At 42.6% G+C, this 14,762-nt stretch overlaps 1 protein-coding gene across 2 annotated transcripts in view; it reads left to right on the top strand.

Annotated features, from left to right (window-relative positions):
* Nucleotides 1-14,762, top strand: part of sorcs3b (sortilin related VPS10 domain containing receptor 3b) — a 313,247-nt gene that overhangs the window by 274,897 nt on the left and 23,588 nt on the right. For both annotated transcript variants that reach the window (XM_061968212.1, XM_061968203.1), the window contains exons 24-26: nt 4,703-4,802; nt 9,023-9,128; nt 9,201-9,361. In XM_061968212.1, coding sequence (XP_061824196.1) covers nt 4,703-4,802; nt 9,023-9,128; nt 9,201-9,361 — 367 coding nt within the window. The remainder of the gene's footprint in view (nt 1-4,702; nt 4,803-9,022; nt 9,129-9,200; nt 9,362-14,762) is intronic.

Raw genomic sequence — 14,762 nt, 5'->3', positions numbered from 1 at the left:
TGGACGAAGTGGCTGGGGAGAGGGAAGTCTGGGCTTCCCTGCTTAAGCTGCTGCCCCCGCGACCCGACCTCGGATAAGCGGAAGAAGATGGATGGATGGATGGAATTTCAAACAGTACATATATTTCTTCTGTCAAATTGAAAAAAAAATCAATTACATTTAGTGAGAAAATATTAGGTAATATAAATAGTCACCATAACTATAAATAATATAATTTGTCTATAACAGCTTTATAACTATACTATATACATACAGTATATTAACATTAAAGGAAACTACACACTGGTCTTTCCCCGTCTCCCACCGAGTGCTTAATTTGCTTCTTCATATTCTGGTACAGTGTGTGAATGTTGTCTGTCTATCTGTGTTGGCCCTGCGATGAGGTGGCGACTTGTCCAGGGTGTACCCCGCCTTCCGCCCGATTGTAGCTGAGATATGCTACAGCCCCCACCATGTCTCCAAAGGGGAAAATGGATGGATGAATATTCTGGTACAGAAAAAAACGCATCTTCCCTGAGGTCCCACTATTTGAGAAGGACTGACTAGAGCAGACCTGGGCCAATTAAGGCCCGGGGGCCACATGCGGCCCGTTAAGCTTTTCAATCTGGCCTGCCGGACATTCCATAATCATTTTTTTTTAGATCTTTAAGAAGGAAAGTGTAGCTGCCATTATGATGTGCAGTGATGCTTTCTAATGACCGTAAGTCTTGAACTATACTAAGTATTTCAATGGTTGAAATCTGCATGATATACTAGTTACTAGAGATGCGCGGATAGGCAATTTATTTCATCCGCAACCGCGTCAGAAAGTCGTCAACCATCCGCCATCCACCCGATGTAACGTTTGATCAGAACTGCACCCGCCCGCCATCCGCCCGATCTAATATAGATGATGCAAGGCATTAGTGAGCCTGCCAACTACTCCGGTTTTCCCGTAATTCGTACGGTTTTCATCAACCTATTCCGGGTTTTTCATTAATTAAAAAAAAAAAAAGGGTGAAAACTACGCGAATTGCACCTTGTGCAGACAAGATTTTTCGATCGGACACGGAGGAATTAGCGATGTAAAAGACCACGTTGGGACAAAAAAACACAAGTCTAATGCCGTTGCTAGCGATACAAGTGGAAAACTTTCAACGTTTTTCGTCGCCCAAACAGATTCTTTGGATGTGATAAATGCCAAAGTTTTATTTACGGAGGCAATAATTGAGCATGGACTTCCAATCGCACTGGCTGATAACATGGGACAGTTAAATGTTTGTAATGCAACCTTTAAAAATCATTACGCGGTGATCGCGGTCCCAAAAATAAACTTTTCTTGCATGATAATGTCCAGAAAAATTCGCTTTATATTACTATAGAGTCCTTTTAACGAATGAGTTTGATGGTTTATCACAAACCTTAAATGAAAGAAGTCCTTTGTTCTCCTGCACCATGGCCTTGCTTCGTGTTTGGTGCGCAAGCTTTATAACCTCACTGAGGTTATAAAGCTTTTGCCTGTTAAAGAAAGGAGACTGATCCAATGCAGCACAGACTTTCGCGTGCCACGCTGTCACGACCCAGACGCACACCAGTGCGCAATCATATGGGAGCCGCGCTGAGCGCACCTCCAAGCGCGTCTCGCTGCCGGGGACGGCCGGGTATATGGGCCCGACGCTCCAGCGCCATCCATTTTCAGGGCTAGTTGATTCGGCAGGTGGGTTGTTACACACTCCTTAGCGGGTTCCGACTTCCATGGCCACCGTCCTGCTGTCTATATCAACCAGGGTGAGCCCCACACCTTTCGTGAGCGCACTGCGCGCGGAGTGACCCCTGTTACGCGCCCCCGGCAACAGGGGTGGCGGGCAGGTAAGCTGCGCGGGCGGAGCGCGCGGAGTGACCCCTGTTACGAGCCCCCGGCCACGGGGGTGGCGGGCAGGTAAGCTGCTTACCTGCTGCGCGTGACGCCTGCCGCGGCGAAGGCGGACGAGGCGGGGTGTCGGTGCGGTGGGCGCGGTAGTGACCCTGGACGTGCGTCGGGCCCTTCTCGTGGATCGCCTCAGCTACGGCTCCCGGTGGGGCCCTCTCGGGGGAAGGGGCCTCGGTCCCGGACCCCGGCGAGGCGTCCCTTCTCCGCTCCGTAAAAGTGTCCATCTCTTTTCTTTTTTTTTCTTCTGTTGTGGCATATGCAGCAGGTGCCTGCTCGTTTTTCGTATGTGGGTAACAACATTTAACTATGTATATATATTTACCAATTGGTTTAACTGCCACCCGCAAAAAAACAAAAAAAAAAAACAAAACAAAAAAAAAAATCTAATTAATCCACCCGACCCGACCCGCGCGCGGATAAAATCTTTTTTTTTTTTTATTTCATCCGCCCGATCCGCGGATAATCCGCGGACTCCGCGGTTGTGTCCGCAAACCGCGCATCTCTACTAGTTACTATGGTAAGTATTTTTATACATTTTTATTTAGACAATAACATGTTTGGAAAGTATGATAATATACTGTAATATTTGTTGCAATATTGGATATTATTAAAGTTTAAAGGGTAGGAAATTTCAAACAGTACATATATTTGTTCTGTCAAATTGAAAAAAAAATCAATTACATTTAGTGAGAAAATATTAGGTAATATAAATATTAAGTACTCTTCACCATGACTATAAATAGTATAATTTATCTATAACAGTTTTATAACTATACTATATACCAGAGGTGTGGACTCGAGTCATATGACTTGGACTCGAGTCAGACTCGAGTCATGAATTTGATGACTTTAGACTCGACTTGACAAAATGTAAAAAGACTTGCAACTCGACTTCGACTTTAACATCAATGACTTGTGACTTCACTTGGACTTGAGCCTTTTGAATTGACATGACTTGACATGACTTGCTACTTTCCTCAAAACCCAAAGATGAAAAAGTTATTCGGGAGCGCTCCGTATTTTTCATTGTGTACTTGTCTATCGGCGTTGCGTGTGTCAGCTGGTGTGCTCTCAGTACAACAGCCAATCAAATTAGATCTACTTTGTTTTCATCACACAGCATTCATCCAATCAAATTGCAGGACAACCAAGGAAGAAGACATGTCCAAACCACACGCCAGTGAACAAAAAATGATACCTAAAATAATTTTGTTTGGGTATAAAAATTACGAGTTGGTCAACACAAAACGGTTTGCAGTATGCAACACATGCGGTTCCAAAATTACTGATGGAGAGGCAACAACTTCCAACTTCGTCCGGCATTTGAAGTTGCACAAAGAACGGTAAGTTTTGAATGTAAGATAACATTTATTGGCTAAGTAACGTGACTTTTTTTTGCTGTGTAGTTAAATCAGTGAGGCTGTAAACTCACTGCTAACGTTATAACGTTATTGCAAACACGGGAATCTGTTGCAGTTCACTACCTTATTCATACTTTTTGTTCAGTGATTTTTTTTAAGCAGGGTTACGTTAGTCAATATATCACACGTAACGTTAGACGGCGGTCAGCAGCACCGCATATTTTAGCCACCTAAAAAAAGACAAAAATAGTAAAATAAAGGTCAGTTAAAATGTATACTATATTATGAATATGTGTACCGTTTTAGCTAGCTTTCTGACATACTGTTGGTTGTTTACCTCAGTGGTCCCCAACCACCGGGCCGCGGCCCGGTACTGGTCCGTGGATCGATTGGTATCGGGCCGCACAAGAAATATATATATATATTTTTTCTTTTTTTAATTAAATCAACATAAAAAACACAAGATACACTTACAAGTAGTGCACCAACCCAAAAAAACTCTCTCCCCCTTTTGTTCTGGGCATTGAACATGAAGACTCTTCCTTCACTGTTCCGAGTGGCCATGAGAGTCTTGGTAGTGCCTGCCTCCAGTGCTCCAGTGGAGCGAGTTTTCAGCCATGGTGGCATCATACTACGCCCCCATCGTGCACAAATGACTGACAGACTCTTGGCTAATTTGGTCTTTTGCAAATGCAATGCAGCATAGGGCCCTGACATATAAAAAGTACAACTTTTTTGTTATGTTCACGTATATGTCATGTTTTTTCAATGTTAACACTTTTGTACAAATAAGTACATTTGCACTTTATTTTTCAATGTGTTTGTTCTGTAAAGGAATGAGTTAATGTTTCAAATGACTGGTTAATAGTGCTATTATAAAGTGCAATGTCAGCACAATTTTCTTTCCTGCAATTTAAAATGCACTTGTTTTAATAAATAAATACAGCGTTTGAAAAGCATACACAATCTGTGTTAATATATTAGTCTGTGGTTAAAAGGACTTGAAAGGACTCGAAACTCAAAATGCAGGACTTAGGACTTGACTTGGGACTTTCCAGTCTTGACTTTGGACTTGACTCGGGGCTTGCCTGTCTTGACTCGGGACTTGACTCGGACTTGAGGGCAAAGACTTGAGACTTACTTGTGACTTGCAAAACAATGACTTGGTCCCACCTCTGCTATATACATACAGTATATTAACATTAAAGGAAACTACACACTGGTCTTTCCCCGTCTCCCACCGAGTGCTTAATTCGCTTCTTCATATTCTGGTACAGTGTGTGAATGTGATTTCTTAAAATTTCTTAAAAGCTCAGGGAATTTGGGAAGTTCCTGTGGCTAAAAAGGGGCTGTCATATCCAATTCTTGCTTGGACACTGTAAACACAGCAATTGTTCATTCATAGGTGTCTTTTTGTTCATATTCCTAACAGATTTCAGATGTTTTTGTCAACATACTGAACCAAGACCTGGTCCAGTTTGAGCTGAAGGCAAACACCAGCATCACAGTGTACATCACTCAGCAAACACTCGGTAGGTTTGTTCAAGACGACACAGAAATACAGGTAAAAGCCAGTAAATTAGAATATTTTGAAAAATTTGATTTATTTCAGTAATTGCATTCAAAAGGTGTAACTTGTACATTATATTTATTCATTGCACACAGACTGATGCATTCAAATGTTTATTTCATTTAATTTTGATGATTTGAAGTGGCAACAAATGAAAATCCAAAATTCCGTGTGTCACAAAATTAGAATATTACTTAAGGCTAATACAAAAAAGGGATTTTTAGAAATGTTGGCCAACTGAAAAGTATGAAAATGAAAAATATGAGCATGTACAATACTCAATACTTGGTTGGAGCTCCTTTTGCCTCAATTACTGCGTTAATGCGGCGTGGCATGGAGTCGATGAGTTTCTGGCACTGCTCAGGTGTTATGAGAGCCCAGGTTGCTCTGATAGTGGCCTTCAACTCTTCTGCGTTTTTGGGTCTGGCATTCTGCATCTTCCTTTTCACAATACCCCACAGATTTTCTATGGGGCTAAGGTCAGGGGAGTTGGCGGGCCAATTTAGAACAGAAATACCATGGTCCGTAAACCAGGCACGGGTAGATTTTGCGCTGTGTGCAGGCGCCAAGTCCTGTTGGAACTTGAAATCTCCATCTCCATAGAGCAGGTCAGCAGCAGGAAGCATGAAGTGCTCTAAAACTTGCTGGTAGACGGCTGCGTTGACCCTGGATCTCAGGAAACAGAGTGGACCGACACCAGCAGATGACATGGCACCCCAAACCATCACTGATGGTGGAAACTTTACACTAGACTTCAGGCAACGTGGATCCTGTGCCTCTCCTGTCTTCCTCCAGACTCTGGGACCTCGATTTCCAAAGGAAATGCAAAATTTGCATGGTTGGGTGATGGTTTGGGGTGCCATGTCATCTGCTGGTGTCGGTCCACTCTGTTTCCTGAGATCCAGGGTCAACGCAGCCGTCTCCCAGCAAGTTTTAGAGCACTTCATGCTTCCTGCTGCTGACCTGCTCTATGGAGATGGAGATTTCAAGTTCCAACAGGACTTGGCGCCTGCACACAGCGCAAAATCTACCCGTGCCTGGTTTACGGACCATGGTATTTCTGTTCTAAATTGGCCCGCCAACTCCCCTGACCTTAGCCCCATAGAAAATCTGTGGGGTATTGTGAAAAGGAAGATGCAGAATGCCAGACCCAAAAACGCAGAAGAGTTGAAGGCCACTATCAGAGCAACCTGGGCTCTCATAACACCTGAGCAGTGCCAGAAACTCATCGACTCCATGCCACGCCGCATTGACGCAGTAATTGAGGCAAAAGGAGCTCCAACCAAGTATTGAGTATTGTACATGCTCATATTTTTCATTTTCATACTTTTCAGTTGGCCAACATTTCTAAAAATCCCTTTTTTGTATTAGTTTTAAGTAATATTCTAATTTTGTGACACACGGAATTTTGGATTTTCATTTGTTGCCACTTCAAATCATCAAAATTAAATGAAATAAACATTTGAATGCATCAGTCTGTGTGCAATGAATAAATATAATGTACAAGTTACACCTTTTGAATGCAATTACTGAAATAAATCAAGTTTTTCAAAATATTCTAATTTACTGGCTTTTACCTGTAAGTGCAGCAGACAACATCTTTGACAGTGACACAATTGCCCTCCTCTTATACTGTACATCACTGTAAGCCTCCCTCAAGCTTATTGATCTAATGACAAAAAAGGCGTTAGGTATGCACAAAGTAAGTCCTCACGGTCACCGCGTCATTAGCATATATCGCTGAAAGAAAAGGCACGTGTCAACAGGCTTTTACGTGGCTTTACCCTTTTCATCCCGCGATGGATCTGTCTTCATTTGTGTCGCAGCACAAAGGTCTGCCGTCGCCTTTTAAGATGATCCGCAAAAGGTCACACAGTCTTCATACATAGTCTCCTTTCTGAAGGAGAAGCGAGAGGGAGTGGGGGACAAACTCTGAATATTGCATCTCAGCATTTCAAACGCCATGACGCTGCGAAATAAACTTGGGTATGGTGGACTCCAGGGAGAGACTGTGGATCTTCTGAATGTTGTCTTTAGTACCATGAGGGGCGGGGCGGGGCGGCTGATCTTCAAAGGCTCTGTAACGGTCACATAACCTCAGCTTTGATATGTTGCAACTGAAACTTGTACAGAATTGTATTATTTACTACAGCAGCCAACGGGGGCGTAATCAATTCAATTGCTGCCTGAACGGGCAGCAGAGGAAATCAAAAGACAACGTAAACAGTAGCAGAGAGACATTGCTGTTGCTCATTTTGAACTAAATATTCATGCAATATTGTAAATAAAATTGTGAAAAGTAAATGGACCGAGGTCCCCCGTGTTAGCACGCCAATAAAATACAACCGGAGCAACTTTGGTAGCTTGGAAGCCAATGTTTTCATATTTTTATATGCTTATGTTCCACAAAGTGCTCTGTTGTCTTGATCATTTTGAAAAGCTGTGAACCTCGGTTTATACAGGTAAAAGCCAGTAAATTAGAATATTTTGAAAAACTTGATTTATTTCAGTAATTGCATTCAAAAGGTGTAACTTGTACATTATATTTATTCATTGCACACAGACTGATGCATTCAAATGTTTATTTCATTTAATTTTGATGATTTGAAGTGGCAACAAATGAAAATCCAAAATTCCGTGTGTCACAAAATTAGAATATTACTTAAGGCTAATACAAAAAAGGGATTTTTAGAAATGTTGGCCAACTGAAAAGTATGAAAATGAAAAATATGAGCATGTACAATACTCAATACTTGGTTGGAGCTCCTTTTGCCTCAATTACTGCGTTAATGCGGCGTGGCATGGAGTCGATGAGTTTCTGGCACTGCTCAGGTGTTATGAGAGCCCAGGTTGCTCTGATAGTGGCCTTCAACTCTTCTGCGTTTTTGGGTCTGGCATTCTGCATCTTCCTTTTCACAATACCCCACAGATTTTCTATGGGGCTAAGGTCAGGGGAGTTGGCGGGCCAATTTAGAACAGAAATACCATGGTCCGTAAAGCAGGCACGGGTAGATTTTGCGCTGTGTGCAGGCGCCAAGTCCTGTTGGAACTTGAAATCTCCATCTCCATAGAGCAGGTCAGCAGCAGGAAGCATGAAGTGCTCTAAAACTTGCTGGTAGACGGCTGCGTTGACCCTGGATCTCAGGAAACAGAGTGGACCGACACCAGCAGATGACATGGCACCCCAAACCATCACCCAACCATGCAAATTTTGCATTTCCTTTGGAAATCGAGGTCCCAGAGTCTGGAGGAAGACAGGAGAGGCACAGGATCCACGTTGCCTGAAGTCTAGTGTAAAGTTTCCACCATCAGTGATGGTTTGGGGTGCCATGTCATCTGCTGGTGTCGGTCCACTCTGTTTCCTGAGATCCAGGGTCAACGCAGCCGTCTACCAGCAAGTTTTAGAGCACTTCATGCTTCCTGCTGCTGACCTGCTCTATGGAGATGGAGATTTCAAGTTCCAACAGGACTTGGCGCCTGCACACAGCGCAAAATCTACCCGTGCCTGCTTTACGGACCATGGTATTTCTGTTCTAAATTGGCCCGCCAACTCCCCTGACCTTAGCCCCATAGAAAATCTGTGGGGTATTAAGGAAGATGCAGAATGCCAGACCCAAAAACGCAGAAGAGTTGAAGGCCACTATCAGAGCAACCTGGGCTCTCATAACACCTGAGCAGTGCCAGAAACTCATCGACTCCATGCCACGCCGCATTAACGCAGTAATTGAGGCAAAAGGAGCTCCAACCAAGTATTGAGTATTGTACATGCTCATATTTTTCATTTTCATACTTTTCAGTTGGCCAACATTTCTAAAAATCCCTTTTTTGTATTAGCCTTAAGTAATATTCTAATTTTGTGACACACGGAATTTTGGATTTTCATTTGTTGCCACTTCAAATCATCAAAATTAAATGAAATAAACATTTGAATGCATCAGTCTGTGTGCAATGAATAAATATAATGTACAAGTTACACCTTTTGAATGCAATTACTGAAATAAATCAAGTTTTTCAAAATATTCTAATTTACTGGCTTTTACCTGTATATAACACATGATATAAAATACTAAATAAAGACATTTTAAATTAATTCAATGATCTACTACTTTAATCAAGTCTGAGTGTTTTAAAATCATGGCTCAAGGTAATTTCCTGCATGTTTGTTTTTCCGACGTGTTTCAGCACCGCTCGTGGACTCCAGCGCCCTCCACAGTGGCTCGGCCATGTTGGTGCTGATCTCTGTGGTCTTTGTCGGCTTAGCGGCGTTCTTCATCTACAAGTTTAAAAGGTGAGCTTACCAAAATGACTATAAAAAGCTTAGCGTTTTTGAATTTCCTCTTGGCCGTTCTCTCGTCACAAGGAAAATCCCGTGGATCCACGTGGAGACGGAGGAGAGTCGGGAGAAAGAGCCCGAAGTGATCAGCACAGTCAGTCAGAACGACAACATGTCCAAGGTCAAGCTCAGTGAGTTTCCCTCGGAGAAGGAACTCATGGGAAAAGAGCTGGAGGCCAGGAAAAGAGGTGCATTGACTTTTCTTCTTCTTTTTTTTTTTTAATGCCATCACTTTGACAAACGACAGCTTTGACACAAACATGACACAATGAAATACTGCACATGAGCGTTTGTGACACTTTAATACGGGATTTAAAGTGTGGCTGTCACCACGAGAGGCGAAAGCTTATACATGTCGTTTATTTAAATCACACTTTCTCTGTCCCCAACGTTAGGGACACCTGCAACATTAGAAGAAAAATATCTGCCTTTAAAAAGAGGATGAGCGCTATTAATTCGACTCAATTAAATCCAACATAGGCAAATGCAGTTGAAGTCATGAAGGCTGCAGACTTCTTTCTTTCTGTTCTTCCACATTTGTCAGCCGCGGCTTTCTTTCCGAGTGATCGCCGGTGTGTTTGCGCGTGCCGGGCGAGATCTTTGATTTCAGGCTGGCTGGGTGAAAGTCATTTACCAGCCGGCAGGTTCGGGGGTTTCATCAAAGTCTTACTTGTCGTCTTCTTCAGAGATGGAAGTGTTTCCAATCAAGTTCCCGCGAAGCGTTGAGATCCATCATCTGCTGTCACGAGTACAGTACTTCTTAGATTACAGTGCACCCAGATAGTAGTCACGGCGCTTTACTTTTTCCACATTTTGTTATGGTACGGCCTTATTCCAAAATGTAATAAATTAATCTTGTCCTCAAAGTGTCAGAGCTTGGTCCGCATTGCCGGCAGTAAGTCGGACACGTTTCCAGTGAGGGTTGGACTCCGCCAAGGCCGCCCTTTGTCACCCATTCTGTTCATAACCTTTATGGACAGAATTTCTAGGCGCAGTCAAGGCGTTGAGGGGATCTGGTTTGGTGGCTGCAGGATTAGGTCTCTGCTATTTGCAGATGATGTGGTCCTGATGGCTTCCTCCGGCCAAGATCTTCAGCTCTCACTGGATCGGTTCGCAGCAGAGTGTGAAGCGACCGGGATGAGAATCAGCACCTCCAAGTCCGAGTCCATGGTTCTCTCCCGGAAAAGGGTGGAGTGCCATCTCCGGGTTGGGGAGGAGATCTTGCCCCAAGTGGAGGAGTTCAAGTACCTCGGAGTCTTGTTCACGAGTGGGGGAAGAGTGGATCGTGAGATCGACAGGCGGATCGGTGCGGCATCTTCAGTAATGCGGACGCTGTATCGATCCGTTGTGGTGAAGAAGGAGCTGAGCCGGAAGGCAAAGCTCTCAATTTACCGGTCGATCTACGTTCCCATCCTCACCTATGGTCATGAGCTTTGGGTTATGACCCAAAGGACAAGATCACGGGTACAGGCGGCCGAAATGAGTTTCCTCCGCCGGGTGGCGGGGCTCTCCCTTAGAGATAGGGTGAGAAGCTCTGTCATCCGGGAGGAGCTCAAAGTAAAGCCGCTGCTCCTCCACATCGAGAGGAGCCAGATGAGGTGGTTCGGGCATCTGGTCAGGATGCCACCCGAACGCCTCCCTAGGAAGGTGTTTCGGGCACGTCCGACCGGTAGGAGGCCACGGGGAAGACCCAGGACACGCTGGGAAGACTATCTCTCCCGGCTGGCCTGGGAACGCCTCGCGATCCCCCGGGAGGAGCTGGACGAAGTGGCTGGGGAGAGGAAAGTCTGGGCTTCCCTGCTTAAGCTGCTGCCCCCGCGACCCGACCTCGGATAAGCGGAAGAAGATGGATGGATGGATGGATGGATGGATTGTCCTCAAAGTGCAAATGTATTTAAAAGAAAAAAATCACATGTACATCATCCATATTCACAGTATTTGCTCAATACTCTGTTGACGCACCTCTGGCAGAAATCACAACCTATCTGTGGGCAGTTTCTCCCATTCCTCTTGGCAGCACCTCTCAAGCTCTATCAGGTTGGATGGGAAACATTGGTGAGAAGCATTGGTTTTCATCCAGGATATCTCTGTACATTGTTGCATTCATCTTTCCCTCTGTACCTGACTGGTCTCCCAGTTCCTGTCACTGAAAACCATCCCCACAGCATGATGCTGCCACCACCATGCTTCATTGTCCTGGTTTTCTCCGAACACGATGCCTGGCATTCACGCCAAATACTTCAATCTTTGACTCATCAGACCAGAGAATTTGTTTCTCATGGTCTGAGAGTCTTTCAGGGGAATTTTACTAAGAAATGGTTTCCGTCTGGCCACTTTACCATACAGGCCTGATTGGTGAATAGCTGCAGAGATGATTGTCCTTCTGGAAGGTTCTCCTCTCTCCACAGAGGAATGATGTAGCTCTGACAGAGTGACCATCAGGTTCTTGGTCAGCTCCCTGACGAGACTAAGATGAATGCAACAATGTACAGAGACATCCTGGATGAAAACCAATGCTTTCCATCTAATCTGATGGATCTTGAGAGGTGCTGCAAACAGGAATAGGCGAAACTGCCCAAAGATAGGTGTGCCAAGTTTGTGGCATTGTATTCAAAAACACTTGAGGCTGTTGTTACCAAAGATGCATCAACAATGTACATGTGGTTTCTTAGTTAGAATTTTTTTTTAGATTTGCAAAATATTTCACATGTCATTATGGGCTATTGTCTGTAGAATTTAAGGAAGAAAAATGTATTCCATTTTGCAATAAAGCTGTACAATAATAAAATGTGGAAAAAGTAAACTGCTGAAAATCAGTTCCGGATGCACTGTACGTAAGGATTATTAGTAAAACCATTTCAAAGATGTCTGGGATTCAGACAATTTTGTGCAATTTATTGTTCATAAAATGCATCTTGAAGCAATTGAGGCAAATCTGAGCATATGTGCTTTTGATTCAATCAGAACTAGTTTGAAACTGAGCTCAGAACATTCAAATATTTTATTATTTTGAAAATAACAATTGGGGAAATGAATGGTTAATTCTGTGGGATCTGAGCTGAGAATGTTGTTGTGGCTTGTGCAGCCCTTTGAGACATTTGTGATTAAGGGCTATATAAGTAAACTTTGATTGATTGACTGATAATTTCCCCAAAGTTTTGTGGACTACTTAGTTGCAACTAGCAGAGGCGCTACTGATTCTGTCTGAACTTGTTTTACGATCTAAAGAAGTACAACATAAAACTGAGTACAGAGCATTCAGACAATAATTTGCCAATTTAATTAAAACCCAGATAGGAACTATTTTGTTTCCATTGGTGACTTTGTATCAGAACCAACCAACGTAACATGTGGAGTCCCCCAAGGTTCAATCTTGGGGCCAACTTTATTTAACATCTATATACTCCCACTAGGACAAATCATGCAAAATAATAACATTGACCATCATTGCTATGCCGATGACACCCAAATCTATGTAGCGCTATCACCAAATGACTATCGCCCCATAGATCGTCTGTGCCAGTGCATTGAGCAAGTCAAACACTGGATGTGCCAAAATTTCCTACAACTAAATGAAGATAAAACTGAGATAATTGTTTTTGCTGCTAAAAAAGAAAGGTTTAAAGTCATCCAATACCTTCAATCACTGTCCCTGAAAACCTCAAATAAAGCCAGAATTCTTGGGGTTATTTTAGATTCTGATTTACATTTCGACAGTCACATCAAATCAGTAACAAAATCGGCCTACTATCACCTCGAAAATGTAACAAGACTTAGAGGGCTCGTGTCAGCTCAAGACTTAGAAAAACTTGTACATGCCTTTATTACCAGTAGGCTAGACCAGTGTTTTTCAACCACTGTGCCTGGGCACACTAGTGTGCCGTGAGATACAGTCTGGTGTGCCGTGGGAGATTATGTAATTTCACGTAATTGGGTTAAAAATATTTTTTGCAAACCAGTAATTATAATCCGCAAATAATGTGCCGTTGTTGAGTGTCTGTACTGTCTAGAGCTCGGCAGAGTAACCGTGTAATACTCTTCCATATCGGTAGGTGGCAGCAGGTAGCAAATTGCTTTGTAGATGTCGGGAACATGGTTTGTCGTGATCACAATGTGCAGGTAAAAAGGTATCTAACGCTTATACCAAAAAAAGACAAAAGGCGAGTGCCGCTAAGAAAAGACATTGAAGCTTAGGAATGGCTATGCAAAATTAAAGTAAACTGAACTTGCTGCAAAGTAAACAAAAACAGAATGCTGGACGACAGCAAAGACTTACAGCTTGTGGAGCAGACGGCGTACACAAAGTACATCCGTACATGACATTGACAATCAACATTGTCCCCACATTTAGGATAGTGTCCGCACAACTTAAATAGTTTTGATTGCCAAAACAAAGCAGTTGCGGGGAATAGCGTTCAAGGAAGACATGAAACTGCTACAGGAAAATACCAACAAAACAGGAAAAGCCACCGAAATAGGACCGCAAGACAAGAACTAAAACACGACACACATAAAAAACCTCAAAATAAGTCACAGCGTGATGTGACAGGTTGTGACAGTACACCTCCTTTGAGACAAGAGTTATAGTGAAGCATGTTTGTTATGGTTTGAATTCATTTACAACAATTGCGAAAACAACTTTTTATTGTCAATATCGGCTGCTGAGTTTCATTTTTCAATGATTTCTGCTGGTTGTGTGCCTTGGGATTTTTTCAATGAAGAAAACGTGCCTTGGCTCAGAAAAGGTTGAAAAACACTGGGCTAGACTATTGTAATGGTCTCCTTGCAGGTCTTCCCAAAAAAAACTGTCAGGTAGCTACAGCTTGTTCAGAACGCTGCTGCTAGAGTTCTAACAAAGACCAAAAAATGTGAGCACATTACACCAATTCTTAAATCTTTACATTGGCTCCATGTACATCAGAGAACTGATTTCAAAATCCTCCTGCTCACATATAAATCACTACATGGTCTAGGGCTGAAGTATATCACTGATATGCTCCCACTATATAAGCCCTCTAGATCACTAAGATCTTCTGAGACCAATCTGTTAGCGGTTCCCAGAGTAAACTCAAATCAAGGGAGAGCATCATTCAGTCACTATGCAACAAATAGCTGGAATAAACTTCCTGAAGATGTCAGACTTTCCCCAACTCTGACTACTTTTAAAACTAGACTGAAAACTTTTATGTTCACCTTAGCTTTCAGCTCAATCTTTTACTTCTGCACTGTTTTTATTTTTTATTGTCTGCATTTTAATTTAGCTTTTATTTTCTTTCATTTCACTTTGTTGTACCACATGTTTGTTGTGCTGTGAAGCACTTTGAGTCTGCCTTGTGTATGAAAAGTGCTATACAAATAAAGTTGCCTTGCCTAAAAACACCATTTCAAAAATAGATATAAATGTATTAATGGATTGTAAATGTTTTCATTGTCGAGCAAATAAATGTAGTAGGCCATTGTTGTTCAATAACAGAAAAAAAACCGATTAATTTTTTATGATGTTTGCCACAATTGCAAAGAACTTAAAACAGTAGAAAAAAAATGTATTTCAAAAATATAAAGAATTTAAAAAAAATAATGCAATGTTTG

The sequence above is a fragment of the Nerophis lumbriciformis genome, linkage group LG02, assembly GCF_033978685.3.
Source record: "Nerophis lumbriciformis linkage group LG02, RoL_Nlum_v2.1, whole genome shotgun sequence".
Taxonomy (NCBI): domain Eukaryota; kingdom Metazoa; phylum Chordata; class Actinopteri; order Syngnathiformes; family Syngnathidae; genus Nerophis; species Nerophis lumbriciformis.
This window is presented reverse-complemented; position numbering and strand designations above follow the sequence as displayed.